The sequence below is a fragment of the Macrotis lagotis genome, chromosome X (genome assembly GCF_037893015.1).
Source record: "Macrotis lagotis isolate mMagLag1 chromosome X, bilby.v1.9.chrom.fasta, whole genome shotgun sequence".
In the NCBI taxonomy this organism is placed as follows: Eukaryota; Metazoa; Chordata; class Mammalia; order Peramelemorphia; family Peramelidae; genus Macrotis; species Macrotis lagotis.
The window spans coordinates 671324398-671351908 of record NC_133666.1 but is presented as its reverse complement, the minus strand read 5'-3'; the positions used below and the strand labels follow the sequence as shown (position 1 = coordinate 671351908).

The following is a 27511-nucleotide window of genomic DNA, read 5'->3' as shown; positions in this document are numbered from 1 at the left end:
ACACTGGGAAGGTTGTGGTGCTAATCATAAAGGTCCCTTTGAAACAATTTACAGGTTATAAAAATCAGACTGTCAGAACTGGAAGGAGCCTCAGAAGTTTAGTCCAACTTCTTCAGTTGTCAGAAAAGGAAAATGAAGCCTAGGGAGGAGAAGGATTTGCCTAGGGTCATCAAGGCAGTCATAGACTAGAAACCAGAACAGGTTTCCTAATTCCCTGGTCACTGCATCTTCTAGAATCCCATGCTAATCTCCACTAATATCCTGACCATCCTGCCATGAATTTCGAGGAAGGGAGAATAATAGTAGGACAGTTGTTCAAATAGATCAGTTTTCTTCAGGGTTCATCGGAAGTCTTTTCTATATAGAAGAAAGAGGCAGGAGGTCAGCACTTGCCTTGAAAAACATCTTAATGAAAATCAAAATCAAAATCACCCTCCTAGAATCAGAAACTATCTTTACCTGTCTATTTCGTGCAAGAAAGTGTTCATGGACAGGCACCCAGGCCTGCATATTCTGGGTTGGAGAATTTCCAAAAGAAGATACAAATTCTGGGAAGTGTTGTCCCATCAGCAATCTTTTCAATTCTTTTGCAACTTGTTGGCAATTGCTACTTTCAGTCAATCTTTGAGAAAGAAAAAAAAAAACAAAATATTAATCTGCTGCCAATATTAATAATACATGCTGACAACTTCCTGCTCTCCTGCCTATCTTTCCCTCTGAAAAGGAAACTCATTGGGTAGAGAAGTAGCTAAGCTTTCCTCTGAGAGATATCTGAAATAGCCAGAGCTTGCTTTGTTCTTTCTGAGATGTTGCATAGTTTGGTATAAAAAAAAAAAAAAAGGAAAAAATTGGGAGCTGTGACTTCACTTTGGTTTCCTCAAATGCAGAATTTGCACACTTTTTTCCTCTCACTGAAGCAAATTAGAAAGAGTTGCAGCATTTTTCTCTAATATTTTATCAACTGTTCCGAGATAACTCACTCCAATAAATGAATGAAAAATAATTTATTATATATCTTCCAAATGTGCCAAAAGTGACCTTGTCCTCAAGATTACATTCTAACAGGAGACAATACACAGAGGAAGTGGTGTCTGGGGAAGTGAGTTTTGGTCTGAGAAATCATAGGGGTTTTGGAGTTCTCAGCTAGTAAAAAAAAAATTAAAGAAATACTGATGATACATACTGGGATACAAATAAAATCAACAATGCAGTCTCTATCCTCAAGCAGAACCCATACCAATGGAGAAGACAACATGCCAACAACTCTGTACAGATATGAAATAAACAGGCCCAAGTCCAAAGGAGGGTGAGCTTCATTTTCAAGGGAACTAGTAGAGTTAAAAGGCAGAAATGAGGTTGAGTGTGGCAGGTATGGTGCCCAGGCAGGACCAGGGCCGGAGCCAGGGCTGAGCCTGCTCCAACTCCTAACACTGGACTTCACTGGTTCATGGCCATGAATCTCTTGACCTGGTTCTATTTCTGCTTAGAACAAACCTGCATCAGAACTACTTCCTCAGTGACAAAAGAGTTAGAGGAAATCACAGAACTGTTTGAAGTAAGGCCCTCCCTTGACTCGTTCCTAAAAGCAGCTCTATAATACCACTTACATCCCCCCCACACTTCTGCTTAGACCTCTGCTGAGGGCCTTGAAGCCATTCACCTTGAGCTCTCTCTCCATCTCAGCATCCCCCTCCCCCTACTATTTTTCTTTTCTTTGAATACTGATGAAGAGGTAGTTCATTCCCTCCTCAAATGAACCCCTAGACATGTACTTTGACCCCATTCCCCTCTTGCTCTGGCAAACTGTCCTCACCATCATCCCCACTCTCTCCTCTGCCATTTCTCCCTAACCAACAGTTCCTTCTCTGTCACCTACTAACCTTACCAAGACTCTCTTTTAAAACCTACACATTTGATTTTCCTCTCCAAAATAAGATTCTAACTCTCTTCCTTCTCACAAGCACACTATTTAGTCATCCTGACTTCATTTCTTCCCCTCCCAATCACTCCTTGATCCTTTGAAGCCTCGCTTCCAGTCTCACAGCTTAACCAATACTATTGTCTCCCAAATTATGGAGGCCCTTTCCATGCCCCTATCTAAAAGTAACTTCTCAATCTTCAAACTTCCAGACCTCTTTGTAACATGAAGCACCACTAATCATCTCTGGGCCCTCTCTTCTTTTCTCTGATTTTCAAAAGGCTATTCTCGATTTTCCTAACCACCTAAACTTCTGAGTCTCTTCTGCTGAATCAATATTTGTGCTGTGCTTTTTAATGGTGTGTGTGTCCCCGAAGACTAGGTCTCCTTTCCTTCTCTTTCTACATTCTGTCAGTGAACTTCCCTCAGCTGTCTTTGCTCATCTTTGCAAAATACATCTAGAGTCATCCCTGGGAAAATCCCAGGTCCACTTCCATATCACCAACTGCCTACTGGACAATGGGAACTGGCTGTCCTAAAGGCATCTAAAACCCAACATGTCCACAACAGAATTCATTCTTTCTCCCCAAACCATCCCTCTTCTTAATGTTGTAAGTTTCCTAGTTCTATTAATGAGATCACTATTCTTCCAATCCCCTAGATTCACAACCTTAGCATAATCTTCTTTTTCTTTCATTCTATAATTTAATATTCCAGGTCAGGCCCTTTCTGTCTCCACAATATTTCTTGTAGCCATCCCTATGTCCCTCTATTCATGGAACTCCATCTTAATTCTCACCTTCATCTCTTCTCACCTTGACTATTACAATTACTCATTAATTTGTAGCCCAGCCTTAAATCTCTTCCCATTTCAATCCATCTTCCCCAGGTGTCAAGCTGGTTTTCATAAAGCATAGATCTCCTAGTCATAAATAGGAGTGCCCACCTACTACCTCCAAGAGCAAACCCCAACTCCTCCACTAGGCATTGAAAGCCTTTCACAACTGGAATCCCAATCTACCTTTTGAAATTTCATCTTTATTATTCACAGTCACAAGACTACATTCATCTTGCCACCCGCCCCCCTAGAATGTACACCTTCTTTCCCCTCCACCTTTTCCTCCTTCCTTTAAAGCTTTGCCAAAGCACTTTCTTCTGTTGGAGGTCTTTGCTCCCCCCACCCCAGCTGTAGCCATGCATCCTCCCCAAATGACATTGGGAACATTTTGTGTCTATTTTGAATACACTTAGACATGCCTCCTCCAACAAAATGTAAGCTGCTTTAGGCTCTCATCTTTGTGTTGGTAAATCCCTAGTGGCAAACATAATGCCTCGCAGACAGTAGGGACTGAAGCAATGAGATTCCCCGTAACTGTGGTGGTACTGATTCATTTACTGTTCGTTAGAGAAAGCTCAGAGATGGGAAGGGGCTGGGGGTCTACGTGCTAGAAAACCAGATGACACCTAAAACAATTCTGAAAGAGGTGATTTTTTTTCGCTTGAGTATGTCATTTTCTGGAATTTTGGAGCATTTGCTTTGGCTACAACAATCAAATCAATCCCACCATTGCTGAAAAGGATATGTCACTCAATCCCTATGACATCCCTGACCAAAGCCCTGGCCACCATTCTACTAAATCTGGTATACAACCGTTATCACTAAAGGATAGTCACATCTACCTTCTTATCCCATTATACTTTTCCCTAAAGACATCTTTTAATCCTATTCTTCAGAATTCTTCATTGTTTAAATGTAACCACTTGTATACCACCCACCCTGGTCACCATTCTACTATATGTGATGCCTTCTATTAAAACATAAGAACCTCAAAAAAAAAAAACCCCAGATGACAAGATGCATGGCTAGGGGGTCAGAAACAGAAAACAGATTAGGTGAATTCTCACTCCTAGGGGGATGGGACCCTGCCCTGGATAGGCTCAAGTTTTCTGGTAGATAGCATGTGGAAGGTCCACTAGATAGAGTAAATAATGATGAAAGTAGAATCGACCTTATAGTTTTCATACCAACAGCTTATTGTTGTATGTAAAGGGGTTTTGTTTGTTTTGAGATTCTTTTTTAAGAAGGTACACAGAAAAAGGTAGAAATACTTTATTATCTAATCAACAGATACATAATTGCTAAATGGTAAAAGATGAATCCCTTACTTTAGTTGGCAGCCAGTCATCATATTATAACCAAAAAGGATTGGTGTTCGAAGCTGTTCAGCTAATAAGCAGTTCTGCTCAGCTGTGCTGTAAAAAATGGTAAACTGTCCGTGTCTGTTAGTATTTTGAACAATACGAGATGTTTATGGAGTTAAGAGAAAATATCACCAATGCTAAAATATAATTTAAATAGTTCACATGTGTAGAGTGTTAGTTTCTAAAGCTCTTTGGTCATAAAACCCCATTTGTTAAACAGTTCAAGAATTATTATCCATATTTAATAGAAGAAGAAACTGAGGTTTATAGACATTAAGAGATCTGTCCTTCAAACACACTAATGCACTATTGGTCAAGATGTGAACTGGTACAGTCACTCTGGAAAATAATTTGGAAGCTTTCTAAAGCTAAGAAAGGGGTAAGAAAGGAGAAGTTTGTTTTGAGAAATAAATAAATATGATACAAAACCACAATATAGTGATAAAAATAAAGCTAATAAGTAGCAGAGCTGAAACTTGAATCCAGATCTAATGTCCCCAAATTCAATATGATTCCTAGACCACCTGGCTGTCATTCTAGCACGGGTTGGGAATAAGGGGAATGTTCTCCCCAGTCCTCACTGTCTTCAAAAGTGCCTTTCAGGCAGCTTCTGGCAAGACAAATATCCTTTTCTGTGCCTCAAGTTCCCTAGATGCATATGAATTTTTCAATACTTTTTTTTTTTTAGGTTTTTTTTTTGGCAAGGCAAATGGGATTAAGTGGCTTGCCCAAGGCCACACAGCTAGGTAATTATTAAGTATCTGAGACCGGATTTGAACCCAGGTACTCCTGACTCCAAGGCTGGTGCTTTATCCACTATGCCACCTAGCCGCCCCTCAATACTTTCTTGATTATGACTATGGTTGTTGATTAAGAAAGTGGCTTCACTCAGTGTTAACTGCAGATTTCCATCATCGCTAATCTAGTTCATAAATCTCTCATGCACATTAGTGTCTCCAAATTTGGGAAAACTAAACAGTGCAGTGAATAAAACACTGGTCCTGGAGACAGGAAGATCTGAGTTCAAATCCATCCTCAGACATGCTGTGGGATCCTGGGCAAGTCACTCAATCTCTGTTTATCTTAATCCAGGGGAGAAGGAAGTGGCAAACCACTTTAGGATCTTTGCCAAGAAAAAATCCTGTATGTACACAAAAACTTGAACGTGATTGAACAGCAACAAAAACCCAAGATTTAATTAAACAGCACCAATGGAAATTTCTGGAAGCCAGCAGGAATTAAGGGAAGAGAATAAGCTGGTGCTCAATGACTGGGCATACTCTTCAGGGTTGGAGTGTGCCCAATGTGTCAAGATACAGCTTCATGTGGTCACCTGATCCCTACTCCTTCTGGTTACTATAGGTTCTACTATAGGTGTACAAAGTCAATTCAGGCTCTCATGTCTGTAGACAATTCTACCTTAAGCCAAATTTAGTATTTACTAAAATATTGTCCACTTACATATTACTTGACCCCCAATTTCCAAAAAATTGCCCCCCTTAATAAGCAACTAGATCAGTAAGTAGGGTCCAATTGGTCTAATAAATGCCCCATTCCCTAAATAGTCTAGAGAACTTAAAAATACACAGACAAGAGACAGGATCACCAAATATTGGCAAACTAATTCCTAACAGATGACCCAAAAGGATATTTCTGCATAAATCCAGCTAATATTGGTAGTCCTGCAACATAACCTGGATTTCCACTGAGAGGAAATGATTTAGCATTTTCCTGAAAGACAAAATATAACAAAGAAAAATTCTTTTATTTTTTCAGAAAAAAGGCAGGAAACAGAGAACTTTAATAAAGTCTAGAATATCAAATAAGATGTCCTCCCCTACATACAACTACAAATATAACTACTGAATGCAAGCACACATATTACTGTAAAATTACAAGTTTATAGAGGATGTTGTTCCTCAGAGAAAAAGAAATGAACACAATCCTGCCTCAAAGTTCAACTACAAATGACAGCCATGTTATGGTTGGCACTTACTTAAAGATAAAATGATATTAATAGCTTGGCAGGCATCTGTGTTAAAATGAAAAAAAGTTACCTGAGAAAAATAAATCTGAAATTGCTGTTGGAGTGGCAGCATTGAGCTGGTGACTGCCCCAAGAAGGAGGGAGATCTCAGCCTTGGTGATTTTACCTGCCTCCGTGTATGTGATTCCATATTTTACCTGAAAATAAAACCACATACAATTTATGGCCCCTTTTATTACTTTTCATTTAGAATCAAAGAATACACTCCCAGGTTTGGAGCTGGATAGACTTTGGAGATAAAGTAATCTAATCCTCTTATTTTATAGATGGGGAAAGTGAGGCTCAAAAGAGGGAAAATAGATCTGTCCAAGGACACATGGCTAGCTAATGTGACCCTGAGGAAATACCCAAGCCTCTCTCATTTTAACAGCTACAATTAGCATATTGAAAAATATAAAAGAAAAAAGAACAAATCTTTCTCTGTTCCCATAAATTTTGGAGATTTATTTCTCCACTACAATCTCAACTGAATCATGAAATGCACTGCAGTCTCAGACGTGCCCCTCATTCCACAAAAGAGGATGAGCACTAGAGCTAAAGGGAAGTCAAATGGATACTTTACACACCCACAGGCATTGGCAGAATATAACTAATCTCATCTTTCACATTCTGAATGTCTGCCATTCAAATCTTAACATTTTACAAGCTGGAAATAAAATGTGATTAATGTTTGACAAGTAAATGTAATGCAATCATAAATATGAAAAATTCAGAAACACAATGGAAAATTTGGACAGAATGAGCAAATGTCAAGAAAGCAGAACCCAAAGGACAACATGCAAAAAAGATAAGTGCAACATAAATAAAAGTCAACACAGACAGGCAATAAAGCCCAGGTCAAAACCAATGTCCTTTCCATGCTGTTACAAAAGAATATGCCCCTGTTTTCTTTTAACGACAGACAAATGCAGTCTGTTTAGGAACTGCCACTGTTGCCCTTCATTTCTTTATAGTTTCAGGATGTGGAATAATGAACAAATCTAAGTTCATAAGTTCAACTCCTAAATGCTAATGAGAGCAAACAAAAATAGGACACAATGTGGTCTTCTGCAAAAACAACCTCTGGGGAGGAGCTTTTGATGACTGTCCCAAAGCATGAGGTTTGATTCTGCCTTAAATAAGCTTCGCATTAAAAAAAAAATGACATTGGGCACCTACCTTCAGAACAACATTATTACAGACTTCCAGATCACTGATGTTGCAAAAAGTGGGCTGCAATAGCACATTCCTCTGGGCATGTCGCGTCACTGTTTTATTTAGATTTTTAAGAAATATGTTCCGGACAGTGATAGGAATCTGCAACATATTATAAATGGATCGTTCAACACACTTCACAAAAATATGTTTCCAAGACTAAGAAATCCCACAGCTATAAACCTTTGTAATATCTGTTAAGTGTGACTTTAGCATATATCCTATCTCCTATAACATCTACAGTTCAGTGTTAAAGACTCTTTGGCTCTATAGCATAACAACCAAAGGGCAAAACTAATTCAAGTTTTCTATTTGCATAATATAAGTAACTCTCAGTCTAAGGACACCCAGAAGCATGTAGCAAAGGAATGAATGCCTGTCAGTGTCCAGATGTGGAGAACAGATAGAATCTCTTGTATCCTCATAGACGAAGTGCCTGTCTGAATCATCATAAAATCAAGCCAGATTCTTCTCACTTGTGTTAAAATTTTTGTTCAGGACCTCTGACCACCCTTTCCTCTTTTAGTTAGTAAATTAGCAAGTTTTATGGGTAGTCAGTATAAAGCAGCAATAGTAGAAAATGAGATCACAAAGAGGAACTTGGAAATCATCTACAAGCTATCCCAAAGATCAAAGCAGCATAATTTCAAATTGTAACATACATTAGTGAAAATTCCTTGAAGACTTAAAAAGGTGTCTCCCCCTTTCCAGACTGATCATTTCATTTTTCATTAATTCTAATTTTGGGGAAGTTTGTTTTTGTTTCGCCCCCCCATAACCCTCAATTTTCCTTTTTCTCCAAATTTCACACATTATTCCTAATTTGACAGTCTTGTATCAAACAAAATATATCTAATCACCTGGCCCTCTGAGATTTCTTCCATTTATTTTCATTCCTTCTATTCAATTTAATTTAATAAACAGAAAGACACTATGATGGAAAAAAGCAAATACAAAAGAGTCCCTTCCCTAAGGAGCTTGAAATTCTAATATCTATATAGATATATATATAAAATATACATGTATGCATGTCTGTATTGTATATATATATATATTTACATATATGTATATATCTATACCCTATATATATACCCTATATCTATACCCTATATAAAATGGAATATATAATATGCATGATGTACCATATAATTGTATATAATATTGTTTAGAATAACATGATATATAGATACAATATATCTTATATGCACTGCAAATTAATTTTATAAGAGAAAGAGTATTCATATCTGAGACAATAAGGGAAGGCTTCAGAAAGGAGTTTATATTTAAGCTAAACCTTTAAGAAAGATTTTGAATAAAAAAAGATGACGAGGCAATACATTCCAGGTAAAGCAAATAATCTATGTTAGCTTACAGATATAGGTGATGAAGTGATTTGGAGGCCCTTCATCATTCTGGTTTCCATCATCTGGACACTTTCTAACTTTACTTTCTTAAAAGGAAGTTTGATCATTAGCTAAAATTCAAATCCTGATAAAGGTGTGCTTTCAGGGGAAACCAGTGAAATGCTGCTTGTCGAGGTTCTGATTCTATGAGCTATAAATTCCAGACAAAACCTAGACATCCACAGCTCCAGATCAGCACAACCGCAAAAAGATGCTAACTTCAGGATCATGGCTTTGAAGTTTTACCGTAACTTAAAGCTGATTTGGATATGTCAATGAACTAATTACAAGGTGGCTCAGAAGAAATTTCTATAAAAATAAGACTTCAAACTCCTGCCTCTCCAGCCCTCTTCAATCTCCATTGGTCCATGCTCATTCCACTGTCTGCCTCTATATCACTTTATGCCACTTGTTACTGTCTTTATGGGTTTTTCATCCCTTTGATCTTCTGTGTCTGCCATTCTACTTCCCACCACAAAGCAACGTCTTTCTCAATAAGTACCCAAAGAACTGGATGTGCCTCTATTTCATAATTTCATAAATTAATTACCAATTCATCATTGAATATAAAAATCTTCCTGTTTGGGTCAATGATCCTAAATGTACTGAGTGACAGTGAATGAAAGGTTTAACCTCAAACTGGAATCTCTTTTCAGGAGTCCTTTGAGGAAGGGGGTACAGGGGGCTGACAGAAATGCTAGAAATAGAGCACCTTAAATTCAAATATCTTTGAGAGAAAACACGGTGCCCACTATGAAGATGAACTTGATTAAATCATTTCCTTATCCACAGGAGGAATGTGAGATTATGTCACAGCAGAGCAGCTAGAAAATTGTCAGTTAAGAATTCTTTTTTTTTTTAGGGTTTTTTTTTTTACAAGGCAATGGGGTTAAGTGGCTTGCCCAAGGCCAGACAGCTAGGTCATTATTAAGTGTCTGAGGCCAGATCCGAACTCAAGTACTCCTGACTCCAGGGCTGGTGCTCTATCCACTGCGCCACCTAGCCACCCTGCAGTTAAGGATTCTTGAGTAATGAGTCTAAGGGTCTAGTTCCATACACTGGAACCAGGCCCAAAAGACCAATATTCATCAAGTTAGAACTCATCAAAATAGATTTGATACCAAGAATTTAACAAGTAAGACATGGATGTTTTTAATAATGATTCAAATGTACAGACCCTCCAGGCTATCCTGAACCCATGACTGTTAATGATTCCTAGACAAAGCAATAGATAAGGATAGGATGAGACCCTGAACAAGGTGTCCTGTCTCTCACATTCTATTAGTTGCTTTATGAGCAAAGCCTCATTGTTCTTATTCATGTATCATATAAGTAGAGTTCTAAATATTTCACCTAAAAACTCTGCTTAGCTAAGCTTTCAGGCTATTTCTATTTCTAATCAAGAGATTTTCTTATTTCCATATCTATATCTTTTTTGTACATTTATATCTAAGATTTAATAAATATAACTAGCATCTGCACACACTTTGTTACTCATGAAAACCAACAGTTATTTGGCAAACAGAATCAGATAGTACCCCAAGTACCCTTCTCTGGGAACTAGGGAGGGTGGAAAGGGAAGGGACAAGGCTATTGTACAGTGACTTGTTCTTCATTCTTCATTCCTTCATTCCTGTCATTTCTGACATGGTCTATAACAGTGAGGGGCACATTGGGGACGGCAGAATCCTGGCAGACCCTTTACTAGACTATCATTCACCCACAATTCAATAAATGTTGTACAATTGTTAACCTCCTAGTAGTTCATTGAATTTAATTTATAATTCCTCAAAGAGGAAATTGCATTCTGGTTTTTAATCATCAATTTGATAAGAGACTATTTAAGTTTCTTAAGGAAATCAGAAAATATAAGATCTAATCCCATTCATTAATGAAAGTTAATGTGCAACTTCAGTACAGAGAAAACTGTGAAACTTCAAAATCAAATCAGTTTAAATAGTTTAAATATTATGAAAAGATAGAGAGGGTGTGTTAGGAATTCTTTATTTGTACCTACCTTGTTAGCTGAATCCTTTCTATTAATAACAAAGCACCATTTCTAATCATAAATAAATTTATTTAAAAGATATTAAAAGCAAGTTTATTGTTGTTGCTGTTGTTTTTTTTTATATACCATAAATAGACTTCTCTCTATTAAGACATGGACTCTTACCATTTCATCTGAGTTAGGCTCCTAGACGAAAAGAAAACAGAAAAGAGTAAATCATAGAAAATCATTATTTTTCTTGCTTTTTAAACATCTGCTCTTATACCTGAGGGTCTTTATAAGACTTTGAAAAAAGAAAAATAACTAAATTTAATACAATTCGAATATGTTGTTAGCATTCTTATCACATTCATAATAAACTACTTTGCCATTTTGTTTGCAAATGTTCTCCTAATCAAAAGCATGGCATCAGGCAACCCTCTGGACAACTGCTAACTTTGAGGAAAACTCCAGTTTTTTCTCAATCAATTAATTCTTAGGTGTTTCAAGTGTTTCATGTCCTATGTATATTATACCAGGGACTGGGGGAAGGAGAAGGAGAACATGGCTTACAAATAAGATGGAGAGGGGCGGGCGGCTAGGTGGCACAGTTGGGGCGGCTAGGTGGCACAGTGGAGCACCGGCCTTGGAGTCAGGAGTACCTGGGTTCAAATCCAACCTCAGATACTTAATAATTACCTAGCTGTGTGGCCTTGGGCAAGCCACTTAACCCATTGGCCTTGCAAAAAAAAAAAAAAAAACCAAGAGGAATAGCCATGGAACCCAAAGAGCTCAGAAAACCATTCAAAATTTGCACATTGATGATAGAAGAACAAAGGAAGGAGATACCAGGAATCTCCACCTAAAGGGAGAGGAGTTCCAGTAAAGGTGGGAAAAGGACAAAACCCCTCCCAAAAGGGAGAAGCAAGGCAACAATGTTACATTCTTTTCCCTTGAGAACTGCTAGACTACAAAGAAAGGATGGTCTACTTATCTATAGGGTTGCAACTGCACAGACTGTCTGGCGTTGATCTTGATTGCCTCACATCCAGGACCATCTCCAACAGCCCTGATTCATATCTGGCCTCTGGAGCCATCTGAGTCCAGAGGAGAAAGTGAGGCTGGGGACTTAGCACAGCTCCCCCTCACTCAAATCCAATTCATGTGCTTATCACAGCATCACCTCATCTGATCATGATTCTCTTTGAGAATGAAGAACAAATATCATCATGACTCCTGAGGACACAAATGGAGTCCACTCTGGGATAAAAACAACAAATTATATCAGCGGGAGAGGAGGGTCTTGTCCTTGACACATTGAGACCAGTATTTCTAGAAAATATAGCAACTCAAAAAAGGCCAGTCCTTAACAGATATAAACACATGAAAAATTTAACCACCAGAAAAAGACAAAATATGGTAAAAGTATGGTTTCAGTTAATAAGCAAACTGAGTAGGGACTGTACTAGATGATCTCAAAGGTCCCTTCCTACTCTAAATTTCTTAATCCCATGACCTCAAGATGACTAGATGGCTTTTAAATCTAAGCTTCTATGATGCTATGAGTTAAAAAAAAAAATCAGTGTTCTGGGGTCTTTGGAGAAACAATGTAGGCTATGAGTGAACTAGGCCTTGAAGGAAGAGTAGGATTTAGAAAAACAGAGGAAAATTGAAAGGACTTCATTGGAAGAGATGGAATGGAGGGGGGAATATGCAAAATATGCTACAGACAGCCTGGCCTGAATAAGAGACTGGTATTATAGAACAATGAGGAAAAGGCTAGGACAGTAGCTTAGGACCTGATTATGAAGGTGCAGAGATACTGGGCTATGTGGAGTTTGAAAGAAGCATTATTTTTGACCATGAAAAATGACAGAAATGTTACTCTCATGGAGTTATCAAAGGTATTCAGAGGATGAAAGTACAAAATCAAGTTGAAAGGCAAGAGCTAAGGTATAATAAGGTGATACAGATCTTAATTTCACCCCTTTCTCTGAAAACTGATTAGTGTAATATAATCGGCATATATAAATAAATTGTTTCATTCTTCCTCACCACGTATAGGAACTTTTAGACTACCACTTTGCCATTGCTCTTTTCTTTTTTTTTTTAGATTTTTTTTTTGCAAGGCAAATAGGGTTAAGTGGCTTGCCCAAGGCCACACAGCTAGGTAATTATTAAGTGTCTGAGGCCGGATTTGAACTCAGGTCCTCCTGACTCCAGGTCCAGTGCTCTATCCATTGTGCCACCTAGCCGCCCTGTCCTTTGATCTTGAAGAAGACTGTATCATCAAGGAGACAACGCCATGAAAAGCACATGAATTGCATTTGAGTGAGCGGGTGCTGTGCAAAGTCTCCTGCCTCACTTTCTCCTTCAAGTCATCTGGATCCCATAGCCAGATATGAATCAGGACAACTAGAGATGCCCATGGATGCTAAGTGATCAAGGTTAAGGTTACACAGCTAATGTCAAGGGTTTGAGGCCAAATTCAAACTCCTGTCTTCTTGACTCCAAGGTCAGTATTTTATCCACTGCACCACCTAGATAATTAGCAGATAGCATTTCTACAGCACTTTAAGATTTGCAAAGCGCTTGAATACATCTTGCTCATTTTTTCCTGACTAAAATCTTTGAAGGCTGAGAGAGAAAAGTGACTGGCTTTGATATTTGCATCCCAATTTCTTCGGACAGTGCTACACACCCAGTAGGAGCTTAATGCTTTGCACTTGTTTCACTTACTGAGCTAGCCTGGTAAAAAGGTGGGAAGCAGAGTGGAAAAGGTATACTTTTAGAATGACCAATATGACTTTCAATGTTTAAAAAGAACATGAGTCAGCAGGGGCTTTTCCAAACTGAATGAACTTACCACAAAAATCTTGGGTTGGATGTAATGATCTATGCTGAGGGTTTTATCTTTATTACACTGCTCCAAGATTACTTTTCTGTTACATTGAAAGGACTCATTAATCAGAAAGCCTGCAAATAACAACAAAATAACTGAGAAAAGAAATTTCTAAAAGCAACACTCAAGAAAATGCCAAGTTGCAACAATGAAAGAGAAAATAGAGGGCAAAGCAAGTGGTAAAACAAGTTAGAAATGGTCTCCATCAGAGGTTGTGACTGAGAGGCTTTTACCCAAGAACTGAATCTGATGGGCAGACTGGCCAGCTGCCTTTGTGAGGACAGTCACCCCAGAGGAACCTAGTGGCCCATGGCCCTGTGAACTGGGCAAGGGGGCCCCAAGGACAAGGAGAATCATGTTACAGCCAGTTGAAGATGTAAGTGGGAAATGTTATCATCTTAGAATATCAGAGCAGCTGAGCAGAATGAAGACAAGAAGGCAGAAGTTGCAGGGAAGCAAACCAGGCCACCAGGTGAAAAGATTTCAGGGCAACCAAGAGTCCAAAACAGAATGAACTGCTTCATCAGACAAACAATGAGTTCCCTGGAAGTCTTCAAGCAAAGGCTGGAGGACCACAACCTGTCAGAGGTGTGTAGAAAACTTTGGACTAGCTCACCTCTAAAATACTTTCAGATTTAGAAGACCTTTTCCTAATTAAGATGCCTGATTAAGGGGAGTATAAATTTAAACAGTGAATTCATTAGACTAATGACAAATCTTAAAGGGGATTGACACTAGGACTGAACTTTAAATAAGGATGAGGGCATATGAGCACTTACCTACAGGATTGTTATCTATGCACTGAGAAGTGAGCAAAGGACATGGAAGCTTCAGAAATGAATCAGAAGTCTGCACAGGAGATTTGTACTATAAAAACACATATGACAGAAGGTTTATCTTTATTTGTAAAAATCAGGTATTTCTAAAGAAACAGGAAAAATGCAATTAAAATAATGAAAATCCAACTAGGTTCCTCATCAAAATTCAAAACAATATCATTTTATTTTTATTTTAGCTCTAATTCCAAATTCTCCCCTTCTCAGCTCCTTCTTCATTCACTGAGAATGCAAAACATATGGTACTCATTATACTTATAAAATAATGTAAAACATATTTCCATATTAACCATATATCTTCCCCCCCTCCTTCCCCAAAAGCTAGAAAAATAAAAAGAAAAAAATGACTTCAATCTTTATTCTGAGTCCATCTGTTCTCTACCTAGAGGTAAGATCATATTTTTTCATCATGAGTACTTTATTTGGTGGTGAATCATTGTATTGATCAGAGTTACTAAGCCTTTCACAACTGACTATCATTACAATGTTGCTAAAGATGTGTATATTACTGTACTGGTTTTGCTCACTTCACTTTGCATCAGTTCATGTAATTCTTTACAAGTTTTTCCTAAGAGCATTCTGCTCATCATTTCTTATAAGCACAAAAGAATTCCACCACAATCATAGACCATAACTTATTCAGTTACTACCCAATCAATAAGCATCCCTTCAGTTTACAATTTTTTGCCACCACAAAAAGAGCTACTAAATAAATAATACTTTTCTAACAAAATGGATCCTTTTCCTTTTTCTTTAATCTCCTTAGGGTTAGGACCTAGTAGCAATATGGGTCACAGCCTAATGTACAATTATGTAGCCCTTTGGGTTCCAAATTTTTCTCCAGAATGATAAGACCAGTTCCAGCTCCACATGTGAATTAATGACCCTATTTTTCTATATTCCCTCCAGCATTAAATTTCCTTTTCTGTCATCTGAGTCAGTCTGGTAGATGTGAAGTAGTACGCCAGAGTTCTTTTAATATACATTTATTTCTTTATCAGTGGTTAGAACATTTTTCACATGACTATTGATAATCTTGATTATTTTCTTTGAAAACCACCTGATCATATCCTCTAATCATTTATCAATTGAGAAATGACTGTTATCTTTATGTTTGGCTCAGTTCCTTATATATGTATATTTCAGAAATGAGACCTTATCAGAAAAACTTACCAGTTTTCTCCTTTTCATCTAAAATTGGCTGCATTGGCTTTGTTAGTTAAAACCTTTTAAATTTTGCCTAAACAAAATTATTCATTTTGCCTTCTGTGAAACTCTTTACCTCTTGTTTGGTCATGAACCCTTTAAAGGTGGGGCAGATAATTTTTTCCATGCTTTCCAAATTTGCTTATGATATCAACCTTTATATCTAAATCTTAAAACACAATTTGAACTAAATCTTAGTCAATGCTGAGTTTCTACCAGACACAGCATAATGTTGATATTTAAAAGGAATAAAAAGAAATATGTTCATCTAACCTCTTCTCAGTCCTGGAAGGTCCACCCCACATCCTTTCCCCTCACAGATTCCTCCCACCTTTACTTTAAGCCTCATGAAGCCTTTTCCACTCCCTTCAACAATCAGGGTTTTCCACGCTTTCATCATATATTTAATTTTGTATTTCCTCTTTTATAGCTGTAGCTGTATATATTATCTCCTCTGATGGAGAGTAAGCTCCTTCTGACCAGTTTCATTCTTAGTATTTCTAGGGCTTCATACAGTACAACATAGGAAGTGCTGACTAAATTTTTGGTGGACTGTTTTCCTCAGTTAAGATAGCATACAGTGTATCCAATGATGTTGTACAACTGAACAATGCCTAAGCTAAGACTGGTCCTCTAGGAAGGCAGAGTTAATTTGGCAGAGGGAGAGAACGGAGGCAATTTGCCAAATTGACCTTATACACTAGCTCCACAACAATGAAAAAAATACCAGACTGAATTCTCATTGGATAAGCTAAGAAAAAGTCACTGTGACCCATCTTTTTCAACCCAAGGAAACAAGACAGACAGACAGATGGCAGTAGACTTAAGGGGGTGCTAGAACTAACCCTGACCTGGACACTGGTACCACCTGGTACTGTTACTCACTGCTCAATTCTGAATGATGGATCTAGGATGAAGTCTTCTCTATGGCCTAGGCAATGAATAAGTTCTGTGGTTCCAGCCCTGAGAACAACATCCAAACCTAAAGAGAAACTGGGGCAGAAGTGGAATTTAGCCACTCCAATGGGTTAAGTCCAGCAATATAAGGAAACTCAATTCACATACAAGCCAACAGACCCAAACTTGGGTAAGGAACCTACAGCACTTACCCCAGAAGGGCAGGAAAATGACCTTTCCCTAGATCACAACAAATTGGGAATATTGAAAACATGCAGGTTCTTGGACTGATATGTTACATTAGCAGAAAGAAGGACCAGAAACAGCTCTCCCCCACCGTGCACAGACCAGCAGTAACATAAAACAAAGCAACATGAAGCTGGCATAGTTTTTTGCAATCAAACTAATCTAGTCAAGCCTGTATGTCTACCAAAGGTAGTGAATTACAGACTCATGATAATGTGATTGACACTTGCAAGAAAGTGCCACACACCTTCATCAATGCATAAACTTCCACCATGATGAACTCTGATAAGGTCGAAGAAAAATTTTACAAAGACCTGAAAATTCTCATCATCAATATGCCAAAAGAGGATAAACTTATAATTCTGAATGACTGTAATGCCAAAGTGGACAGACTATCAGACACTTACTACTGAAGACTTTTATGTCTAATGATCTTCTCATCACCAATACTGTCATACATTTACCTAAACACAATAAAATTTTATGGATGTACCTTCACAGCAAATCTTGGCATTTAATAGACCATGTCACTGTAAGGAAAAAAAGACAGATAGGATGTATAGGATGAAGGCAACATAGAGCACAGAATGCTGGACTGATCATAGATTCATCATCTTTAAGCATATATCAAAAGCAACAGGTCCAACTAGAAGTCTTAGAAGAACTCTAAACAGAAAGCCTGGGGATAATGATGCTAATTTGGATGCTCTCAAAAGAAAACTTGGAAATGGAAGAATGGAAAACAGGAATATACTGGGAAAGAGGCAAATAAAGAAGGGGAAAATTGGAGAAAATTTGTTTAAGGAAGAATTTAAACAGTGAAGGGGAAAGTAATGGAGAGAACCTTCAGGGGTCAAAGAAGGAATTATACACTTACACATCAATGAATACAGAATTCATCTTACCCAATAGGGAAGGAGAAGAGAAAGGGGTTAAGGGAAAAAAGACAGAGGGTCATAAGAGAAAGGCTAGATTAAATGAGAGAACAGTCAAAAGCAGACACACTTTTTAAAAATAAATTTATGTATTTATTGTCTTTTTTAGGCTGATATTTCTTTTTTAAAAGTTTAATACTTTATTTGTCCCAATTACGTGTAAAAACTAAATATAATTGGTCACTGCAAAATTTACATAATTCCAGAGGGCCCAGGATGAATCATACTATTCATTATTTTACAGAGAGATGATGGACTCAGGATAAGGATTGAGACATATGTTTGGGAGTATGGCCAATGTAGAAAATTTTTTAAGCTATGACTATTTTTTAAATATAATAGTATTTTTTCCCAATTACATGCAGATACTTTTTATCATTCTATTTTGTAAAATTTTCTCTGTCCCTCTCTTCCTATCTCCTCCCCAAGACAGCAAGCAATCTGATATGTTATAGATGCACAATCATGTTAAAGTATTTCCATATTATTCACATTGAGAAAGAAGAATCAGAGCAAAAGAGAAAAACCAAGAGAGAAAAAACAATAAAAAAGTGAAAATAGAATGCTTGATCTACACTGAGTTCATAGTTCTTTCTGTAGATGTGAATGGCATTTTCCTTCACACGTCTTAAAATTGTCTTTGATCAGTATTGCTAAGAACTACGTCTACTATATTAGAAATACACAATGTTGCTGCCACTGTCTGTAATGTTCTCCTGATTCTGCTCATATCACTCAGCATCAGTGAACTCTTCCTAGGTTTTTCTGAAATCTGCCTACTCAACATTTTTCATACAAAAATATTACATTCATATACCACAACTTGTTCAGTCATTCCCCAATTGATGGACATCCCCTCAATTTCCAGTCCTTTGCCACCACAAAAAGCTGCTACAAATATTTTTGTACATGTGTGTCCCTTTCCCCTTTATCTGATCTCTTTGTGATACAGACCTTTAGTAGTGGTATTTGGATACAGGAATTTTGACTTTGTTGTCTTCTTCTGAATATGTGTTTTGATCTTTCTTATCACTACAGTAACTTTCTAGGGTTGGATTTTTCTTTCTGTTATTTACTCTTTTTTCAGTATATTTCTTGACTATGCAAAAATGAGGCTTTGCTTTCCAAGTAGAAGAGATACTGTCCCAAGCTTCAGTTGTTTTTTTTTTTGAAGCTGTTATCCAAAGTAATTCTGGGAATGTGTAAGTTTTGGGCTCTTTCAAGGTAGTATGATCTAAGGAGAGGAGTATTTAGTACTCTCCTTACTGTACCCTGGTTTGTGAGTGACCACAAGTACTCTTTTCAACCCTGGAACTTTTCAACTCCATTCTCCTATGGCCACAAGCTCTGCTGTGCCAATGTTCCTCCTCGCACTGGAACCTTGGACTACAACTGAGAGACCTTTCCTTGGAACCAAGGGTCCTTCTGACCCATTGCCCAATACTCTTACTATCTGTTGATTGAGAAGTCTGGAAATTTACACTGCTGCCACCAATCCAATCATCCCAAGGCCTGCTCCCAGTTTTCAAGGTCCTAATCTGCACTGGTGCAGCCTGTGCTAGACTGTACTCCTTCCTCTCTCACCCTGGTGCAACAGATTTTCCTGACAATCTTCTAAATTGCCATGTGATGGAAAATTGTTTCACTTTATCTTTTTGTGACTTCTGCCACTCTAAAATTTGTTTAGGGTCATGATTTAAAGGTATTTGGAAAGATTTAGGGAGAGCTCAGGTGAGTCCCTGTCTAAATTTACTCTGCCATCCTGACTCTGCCTTCCAAAATAGACTCTTGTTTTGTTTTTGCAAGGCAATGGGGTTGAGTTATGTGCCAAAGCTCACATAGATATGTAATTATTAAGTGTCTGAGGCCAGATTTGAACTCGGGTCCTCCTGACTCCAGAGCCAATGCTCTATCCTCTGCACCACTTAGCTGTGCCCCCCAAAATAGACTCTTAATAAGGGAATAAGGAAAAAAGAGAAGGGAAAAGATAAGAGAATAGGATAAAGAGAAATTATAAAATTAGCACTCAACTATAAACATAAATGGGATCAACTCACTCATAAAATGGAAGAAGATATTAGACTAGATTAGAAACCAGAATCCAAGAATATGTTGCTTATAAGAAACACACTTTAAATAGACAAAGAGTCAAAATTAAGGACTGGAGCAGCATTATGTTTCAGCATAAGTAAAAAAAAGGCAGGGGTAGTAGTCATGATCTCAGATAAAACAAAAGTAAAAATAGATCTAATTAAAACAGATAAAGAGAAATGATATTTTGCTATGGGGTTCATAGGGGGAATTTAGGTGGTGCAGAGAATCGAGCTCCAGCTCTGAAATCAAGAGGACTTGAGTTCAAATCTGACCTCAGACACTTAATACTTACTTAGCTGTGTGACCTTGGACAAGTCACTTAACTCCACTGCCTTGGGAAAAAACAAAAACCAAAAAAGATTACCATAGACAATGATTAATATCAGTATAGAACACATGCTCCAAATGCATCTAAATTTGTAAAGGAAAAGTTAAATGAGTTTCGGGAAGAAATCAACACTAAAACTATAATAGTGAGGGAATTCAATTTACCCAATAAAGCAAATAAGAAATTAGACAGATGACCAGATTTTTGAAAAGTTAGATATGACAAATCTCTAAAGAATAAGGAAAGAAAACAGAAAGGAATATACCTATTTCTCAACTAAACTTGGCCTGTTTTACAAAACTGATTTGTGTTAGGGCAGGAAAAAACTCATAAATGTCAAAAAGCAAAATTATCGAATGCATATTTTTCTGAAAAAAAAGAAAAAATTATATTCAATATAGTTTTATTATGTTAAATATTTAATATATTTTATTTATAATTTTATGTTTTACATATTTATGTTTTAATATATTATATATAAATATATAAATTCTATATATTTAATATAGTATTCAATATATTGAATAAAATTCATTAATAAATTTTGAATAAAATATTTTAGATTGATTGAAAACTAGAGAATTTAAGCCTAAAAATGGATTCCTAAAGCAATAAATTATAGAAATAATTAATAACTTTATTAAAGATAATATCAACAATGAGACAACATGTCAAAATTTGCAAGATACAGTCAAAACAATACTTAAGGTCATAAAGGGATATGAAGATGAAAAACCTAAAAAAACAAACCAATTAATCTCCCTCCATTAAATACCAAAATTGAAATCCTAAAAAATCAAAGGAAGGACTGAAATAGTAAATGTAAAAAAAAAAAACAAATAACTGAATAAATAACAGTAACTTTAAAAAACAGAAAGGCCATTAATTAGCTAATTGGAGTTTTAAAAAAGGAAGAAGAATTAATTATCAAAAATGAAAAAAAGTGAATTCACAACTAGTGAATAAAAAATAAAAGCAATTATTAGGAGCTATTGTATCCAACTACATAGCAATAATACTGACTATAAATGAAATAGATGAATATTTACAAAAATATAATGCTGAGATTAACAGAACAGGAAATAGAATACTTAAATACCCTATCTCTGAAAAGAGAAATTGAATAGGCCATGAATCAGATGAATTTACAAATAAAATAATTTCAATATTATATACACCATTTTTAAAAATAAAGGAGTCTACCTAATTCATTTTATAATATAAATATGGTCTTGAGATTTAAAAAATCAGGGAGAGTCAGAACTGAAAAAGATTACAATAGATCAAATTCTCTAATAAATACTGATGTACTGTCATTTTTTTCAGTATTCATGATTTCCAAATTTTTCTCCCTCTCTCCCTCCCAACTCAACATCTCCAAGAGAGCAAGTAATCTGATCTAGGTTATACACACATTAAACATATTTTTCACATTAGGCATGTTGTAAAAGAAGAAAGAGAACAAAAGAAAAAAACAGAAAAAACAACCAAAAAAAGTGGAATAGTATGCTTCAATCTGCATTTACACTCCATAGGTCTTTCTCTGGATTTTATTCACAAATTTTCAATATAATATTAGCAAAGCTACTACAGCAAAATGTCACCAAAATCATACACTATGACTGGGTGAAATTTATAGCAGGAATACAGGGCTGGGTCAATATTAGAGAACTATAAATATAACTGATCATATTAATAACAAAGTCAACAAAATCTGTATCATTATTTTAATAGATGCTGAAAGAGTTTGTGACAAAATAAAACCCATTCCTGTTAAAAACACTAGAAAAAAACAAAAATGAATGGAGCTTTCCTTAAAATCATAAGTGTGATATGCCTAAAACCAAGGACAAGAATTATCTGTAATGATAATAAATGATAATAAATTAGAAATTAGAAATTCTTCCAGTAAGATCAGGAATGAGTCAAGGATGTCCATTATCATAATGGTTATTCAGTTAAGTTATTCAGAAATGCTATCTATATTACTAAGACAAAAAACTGAAGAAAAATATGTTGGGGGACAGCTACATGGTGCAGTAAATAGAGCACTAGCCCTGGAATCAGGAATCTGAGTTCAAATGTGACCTTAGACACTTGATAATAACTAGCTGTGTAACCTTGGGCAAGTCACTTAAGCCCTTTGCTCCACAAAAGCAAAAAAAAAAAAAGTGTAATTGGAAAATATATTGGCAATGATGGAACAAAAATCATCACTCTTTGCACATGTCATAATTTATCTAGAGAACTCTAAAGTGTCAACTGAAAAACTAATCAAAACAATTAACTTCATACAGTTGCAAGATATAAAAGAAATTCATACAAATATTCCACATTTCTGAATATTAACCAACAAAACAAAGTAGGAAGAGATAGAAAGTTCCATCTAAAATAGCTACTAAAGGAATTCTATGAGCACAATTACAAAACATTCTTTACACAAATAAAGACAGATCTAAATACAAAGAATATTAATTATTCAAGGGTAGGCCAAGTCAATAGAATAAAAATTACAACATTACCTAAATAAATTACTCAGTGCCATACCAATCAAACTACCAAAGAATTACTATATAGAGCTAGAAAAAATAATAATGAAATTCATTCCGAGGAACAAAAGGGTCAAAAATATAAAGGGATCAATGGGGAAAAAATGGGAAGGAACAGGGAATACTAGATCTCAAACAATGGTACAAAGCTACAATCAACAAAACAATTCAGTAACTGGGAAATAAACAGAAAAGTTTATCAGCAGAATTGATTAGGTATACAATATACAAAAGCAAATAAACACAATAACCTAGTCTCTGACTCAAATTCTTGCTCAAAAGGCAAGAAATTCCTAAAAATTCATAAATAAACAAATAAATCAATCAATAAAATCTGTTTGGAAAACTAAAGCAATCTGATGGAAACTAAGTACAAATCAACATGCCATCTCAAAATGGGTAGGTGATTTAGAAATAAGGAGTGATAGCATAAGAAAATTTGTGAAGCACAAAAGAAATTTATCTGTCAAATCTATACATAGGGGAAGAGTTCATGACCAGACAAGTGGTTCACAGGACAGAAGATGTATAATCTTAATTATGTAAAATTAAAAAAGGATTTACACAAACAAAATCAACACCATGAAAATTAAAAGGAAAGCAGCAAATTTGGAACAGGGTGGAATCTTAGCAGCAAATTTTTCTTTTTTTATTTGTAGCAAATTTTTCTGATAAAGATCTCATTTCTAAGATATAAAGGAATCTGAATCAATTTTACAATAAGACATTTCCCCATTAATAAATGGTCAAAACATATAAACAGGTAGTTTTCTGAGAAATGCAAGTTACCGCATTTATCATTTTAAAAAACTCTAAATCACTATTGATAAGAGAAATGGATATTAAAACAACCCTGAGTTACTACCTCATAAATATCAGATTGGTTAACATGACAGAAAAGAAAAATGACAAAGACTGAAGGGGCTATGGGAAAACTAGTACACTAATGTAATACTGGTGAAGCTGTGAATTAGTCCAACCATTCTGGAAAGCAAAAAGATATTACACTGGGTAAACTCTTTGACCCAGCAATGCTACCATTAGTTCTTTACCTCCAAAATGATCAAAGAAAAAGGAAAAGGACCAAAATGTACAAAAATATTTATAGCAGCTATTTTTGCAGTAGCAAAAAATTGGAAATTGACAGGATACTCAACACCTAGAGAATAGATGAACAAGTTATGGTATAAATGTGATCTACAAGAAATGCTGAAGGATGGTTACTGGTGCAAAGTGAAATGAGTAAAACCAGGAGAGCACTTTTAACACTAACAACTGTAAAAAAAAAATGTAAAACTCAGCCGTGAAGGACATGGTAACTTATCAACATAATGACTAATGACAAAAGACTCGTGATGAAACATCTTACTCACCTCCAGATAGAGCTGAGAAAGTCAGAGTAAAGACTGAAGCATATCAGATTATCTTTCTTTCTTTTTTGGGGGGAGGGGTCATGGTTAGTGAGGGAATTTATTTTTTATGACTATAAATATTTATGATGGGATTTGCTTTTTCTGCTTTTTCAATGGGAGAGCGTGGAAGAGAGAGGGAGATAAGTCATAACTGAAAATAAAACTGAATTGAATTTTTTTAAAAAACTACCCCTTGGGGGGGGCTAGGGGGGGCAGTGGATAGAGTACCAGCCCTGGAGTCATGAGGACCTGAGATCAAATCTTCCCTCAGTCACTTAATTGCCTAACTGTGTGGCCTTAGACAAGTCATTGAACTCTACTACCTTAAATAAATACAATTTAAAAGAAAAGGGAGGAGAGGCAGATAGAAGGGAGTTTTGCATGTAGACACTGTAATTCTGTTGTTGGGACAGAGGAAATCCCTACATCACCAAACTCACAGAGGTTTTAAAATTATGAAGAAGTATACTATGACCAAGTGGATGCCTACAAATTAGAAAATAGTTAAAACATTTGTGGTACATGAATGCAATGGAATATCCTGTGCCACAGAAGTAACAAATAAGAGGAATTCAGGGAAACATGGGAAGTTCTGTATTTCTAATGTAGAGTGAATTAAACAAACCCAGAATAACAATATACACAACTACAAAATATAAATAAAAAGAATATTAAAATGAAACCAAATGTCAAATCATAAGAATAACCAATCTTTGCCTCAGAGATGAGGCCATGGATTCTTCTTTCTTCTTTGAAGAGATGGAGGACTAAGGATGTAATACTCCATACACCATCAGATTGGTCTCTACATAGATTAATTTTAATTAAATATTTGTCTTTGTTTTAAAGGAAAGTTTACAGAATGGAGGGGTAAGGGGAAAATTATATCCAAAAATGATCATGATATAAAAATAAAAAGCATCAATTAAACTTGTTAAAGTCTATCAGTGGTGCAGAGAGAGAGAACTGGTGGACTCAAATGCAGACTGAAGCATATTTTTTCACTTTTTCTCTTTTGTAACATGTTTTATGTATAATTATGTTTTGCATGACTTCATAGGGATAATATGTATCATAATGCTTGTCTTCTCAATGGGTGGGAGAGGGAGAGAGGGAGAGAATTTGGAACTGAAAATTTAAAAATAAAATTTAAAAACTATAAAGGACTAAAAATGAGGAAATAATAAAATGCATGGGGTGGGAATCAACCGAATCAATCAATTAACCTGTCTAAACTAATATAACTAACAAAGACCCTTCATAAGGTGAGAATATCTCTGATGAACAAATGCAGATATGAAAAAATCTTTGGTCAATTTGGAAGGTGTGAAGGCCACTGGATAAAGTGAGGTGATAGTATACTAAAATTGTACTGAGATCTGCTAAGGAGAATCAATCATACCCTGTGGGGTTTATACATAGTGACAAACTAGTTTAGATCCTAGCACTTGAGTAGCTGACCAGGCAAGAGGTAGGAGCCAATCCAACTCTCAAAGACTATAAGATGGAATCATATTCGAGAAGAAAACTTGAGACATGGAAAGTTAACCCCACTTTTATCATATCATAATTCAAGTATTTTCTGTATTTTGCTGAGGCTAAGAACAATGGAGAATAACTATAAAAAGAAGAAATCTATACTTAATGAAGACTTTAAAGAGCTATTTTTGGCCATCCTACTAAAGTATTTGTTTCTTGTCCTTGGTTAATATATTCATATTAGTTACAAAACTTAAGTTTACAATGTAAATTCCATATTATCACAAAACTAGCTTTCCTCACAACCATCATGAAAGATTCAATTCAATTCAAAAACAACCCTATGTAAAATATAGTGCTAAACAGTAGAGATGAGAAAATGAAATTAGACAAGATCGCTGTCTTAAAGAAGCATACATCTTGTAGTAAAAAAAAAAAAAGATAGAAGAAGGCAAATTTCCCAATGTAGAGTACTATATCTCTTCAAAAGGGGACTTAATTAAAATCAACTTCTCTACTTACCTTGTATTTATTAGGAGCCGGGGCATTCAATGTGGGTGGGTGAAAAATATCTGAATCTTTAGTGTTGACAGAATTACCAAACTTTTTCAAGAAATCATCAAAATTATTCTCATTGGGTAATTCAGGAGGGATAAAGGATAATGCTTCTCTGTCTGTTGTGAAAGAAACATAGAAGCTTTTAAAGAATGTATCTTCAAACAGAATTAAGAATAATAGAAGAATTATGGTCATTTGAAATATACTATCAGTTAAATTCAACTATCTCCATGTAGTTCTTTTCCATACTCCTGTCACTTCATCTCCATGAAACTCAGTTTCCTCCTCTGTAAAATGAGGAGGCTACACTCTTATGATTTTCAAAGCCCCTTGCAACTCTAATATATACTATTGTTCCACCAACTTGAATCCAGGCAAGTCAATGTGTCAGCAGACTAGGAACACTTCACATCACAATATGAAGAGAAATTTAATATGATTCCTCATTCTAGTCCAACAGCACAATGAAGTCATGTACAAAAATCACTTAAGGTTAGCTCTGTTCTCCAACCTATATGCTGGATCTATAAACTGTCTCAGAGAAAGGGAAATCCTCTCTAAATTTATAGGGTATAAAGAATTTATTTTTTACCTCTCATGCAGGAAACAGGGAGAGATTACCCCCCTCACCCCATAACCAATTTTTAAAAAGGGCAACTAAGGGTAGTTCTTCTGTATCCTACAAGCCAGAAGAAGGATAAAGGGCTGTATGTATCCCTGAATATGTCAGCAGGCAAAAAAATGATTCACAGTCCATTATTTCCTTGATAAGTTACAAATCAGTAACTTAAGTTTTTGCTCTCTAGTAATTATTAGGGAAAAGTTGAATCAAAATCTTAACATCATTTGATAAAAACAATGAACTATAAAGTTGAAAAAATATTTTTAAAAGATGGACAGGCAAAGCCATAAATGAATATTCCTGGTCTTTTTAATCTCTCCAGTCTTAGTGGTATTTTTCAGTACCTATTCTCTGAAAATGAACCTTGATAGCCTTGATCAAAGCTAAACGAACTGGTAAAAACAAATACTTTTTATGCAAATCTCAATAAAAATAAACATAAAAAAAAGGAAATAGAAAGTACAGCTACTATTCAAAGCTGTACCTTTACAACAAAGAGGAAGTCAAATTTTAAAATATACTCAGAAAAAATACAGATAGCTTGGAATACTACAAGAAATCATAAACACAATTACTTCAAAACAAAAGTCCATTATGTTGAGTTTCTTGAGAAGCTTGAAAGGAGGGAATAACTCCCTTCTACTCTTAGCTGTATCACAAAGAGGGTTAGATTACTTGATCCTGAATTCAGGCTTTA

General features: G+C 35.9%; 1 protein-coding gene across 5 annotated transcripts in view; it reads right to left on the bottom strand.

The window, feature by feature from the left end:
• The window catches only part of TCTN1 (tectonic family member 1), a 48041-nt gene that overhangs the window by 9534 nt on the left and 10996 nt on the right, over nucleotides 1–27511 (bottom strand). For 4 of the 5 annotated variants that reach the window (XM_074205659.1, XM_074205660.1, XM_074205662.1 and 1 more), the window contains exons 4-12: nucleotides 26157–26308; nucleotides 14432–14519; nucleotides 13617–13726; nucleotides 10937–10957; nucleotides 7325–7462; nucleotides 6178–6303; nucleotides 5772–5851; nucleotides 4085–4225; nucleotides 460–622 (exon numbers count right to left, since the gene is read on the bottom strand). In XM_074205659.1, the coding sequence (XP_074061760.1) occupies nucleotides 460–622; nucleotides 4085–4225; nucleotides 5772–5851; nucleotides 6178–6303; nucleotides 7325–7462; nucleotides 10937–10957; nucleotides 13617–13726; nucleotides 14432–14519; nucleotides 26157–26308 (1019 nt within the window). The remainder of the gene's footprint in view (nucleotides 1–459; nucleotides 623–4084; nucleotides 4226–5771; nucleotides 5852–6177; nucleotides 6304–7324; nucleotides 7463–10936; nucleotides 10958–13616; nucleotides 13727–14431; nucleotides 14520–26156; nucleotides 26309–27511) is intronic. The other variant, XM_074205661.1, reaches the window with a different exon arrangement.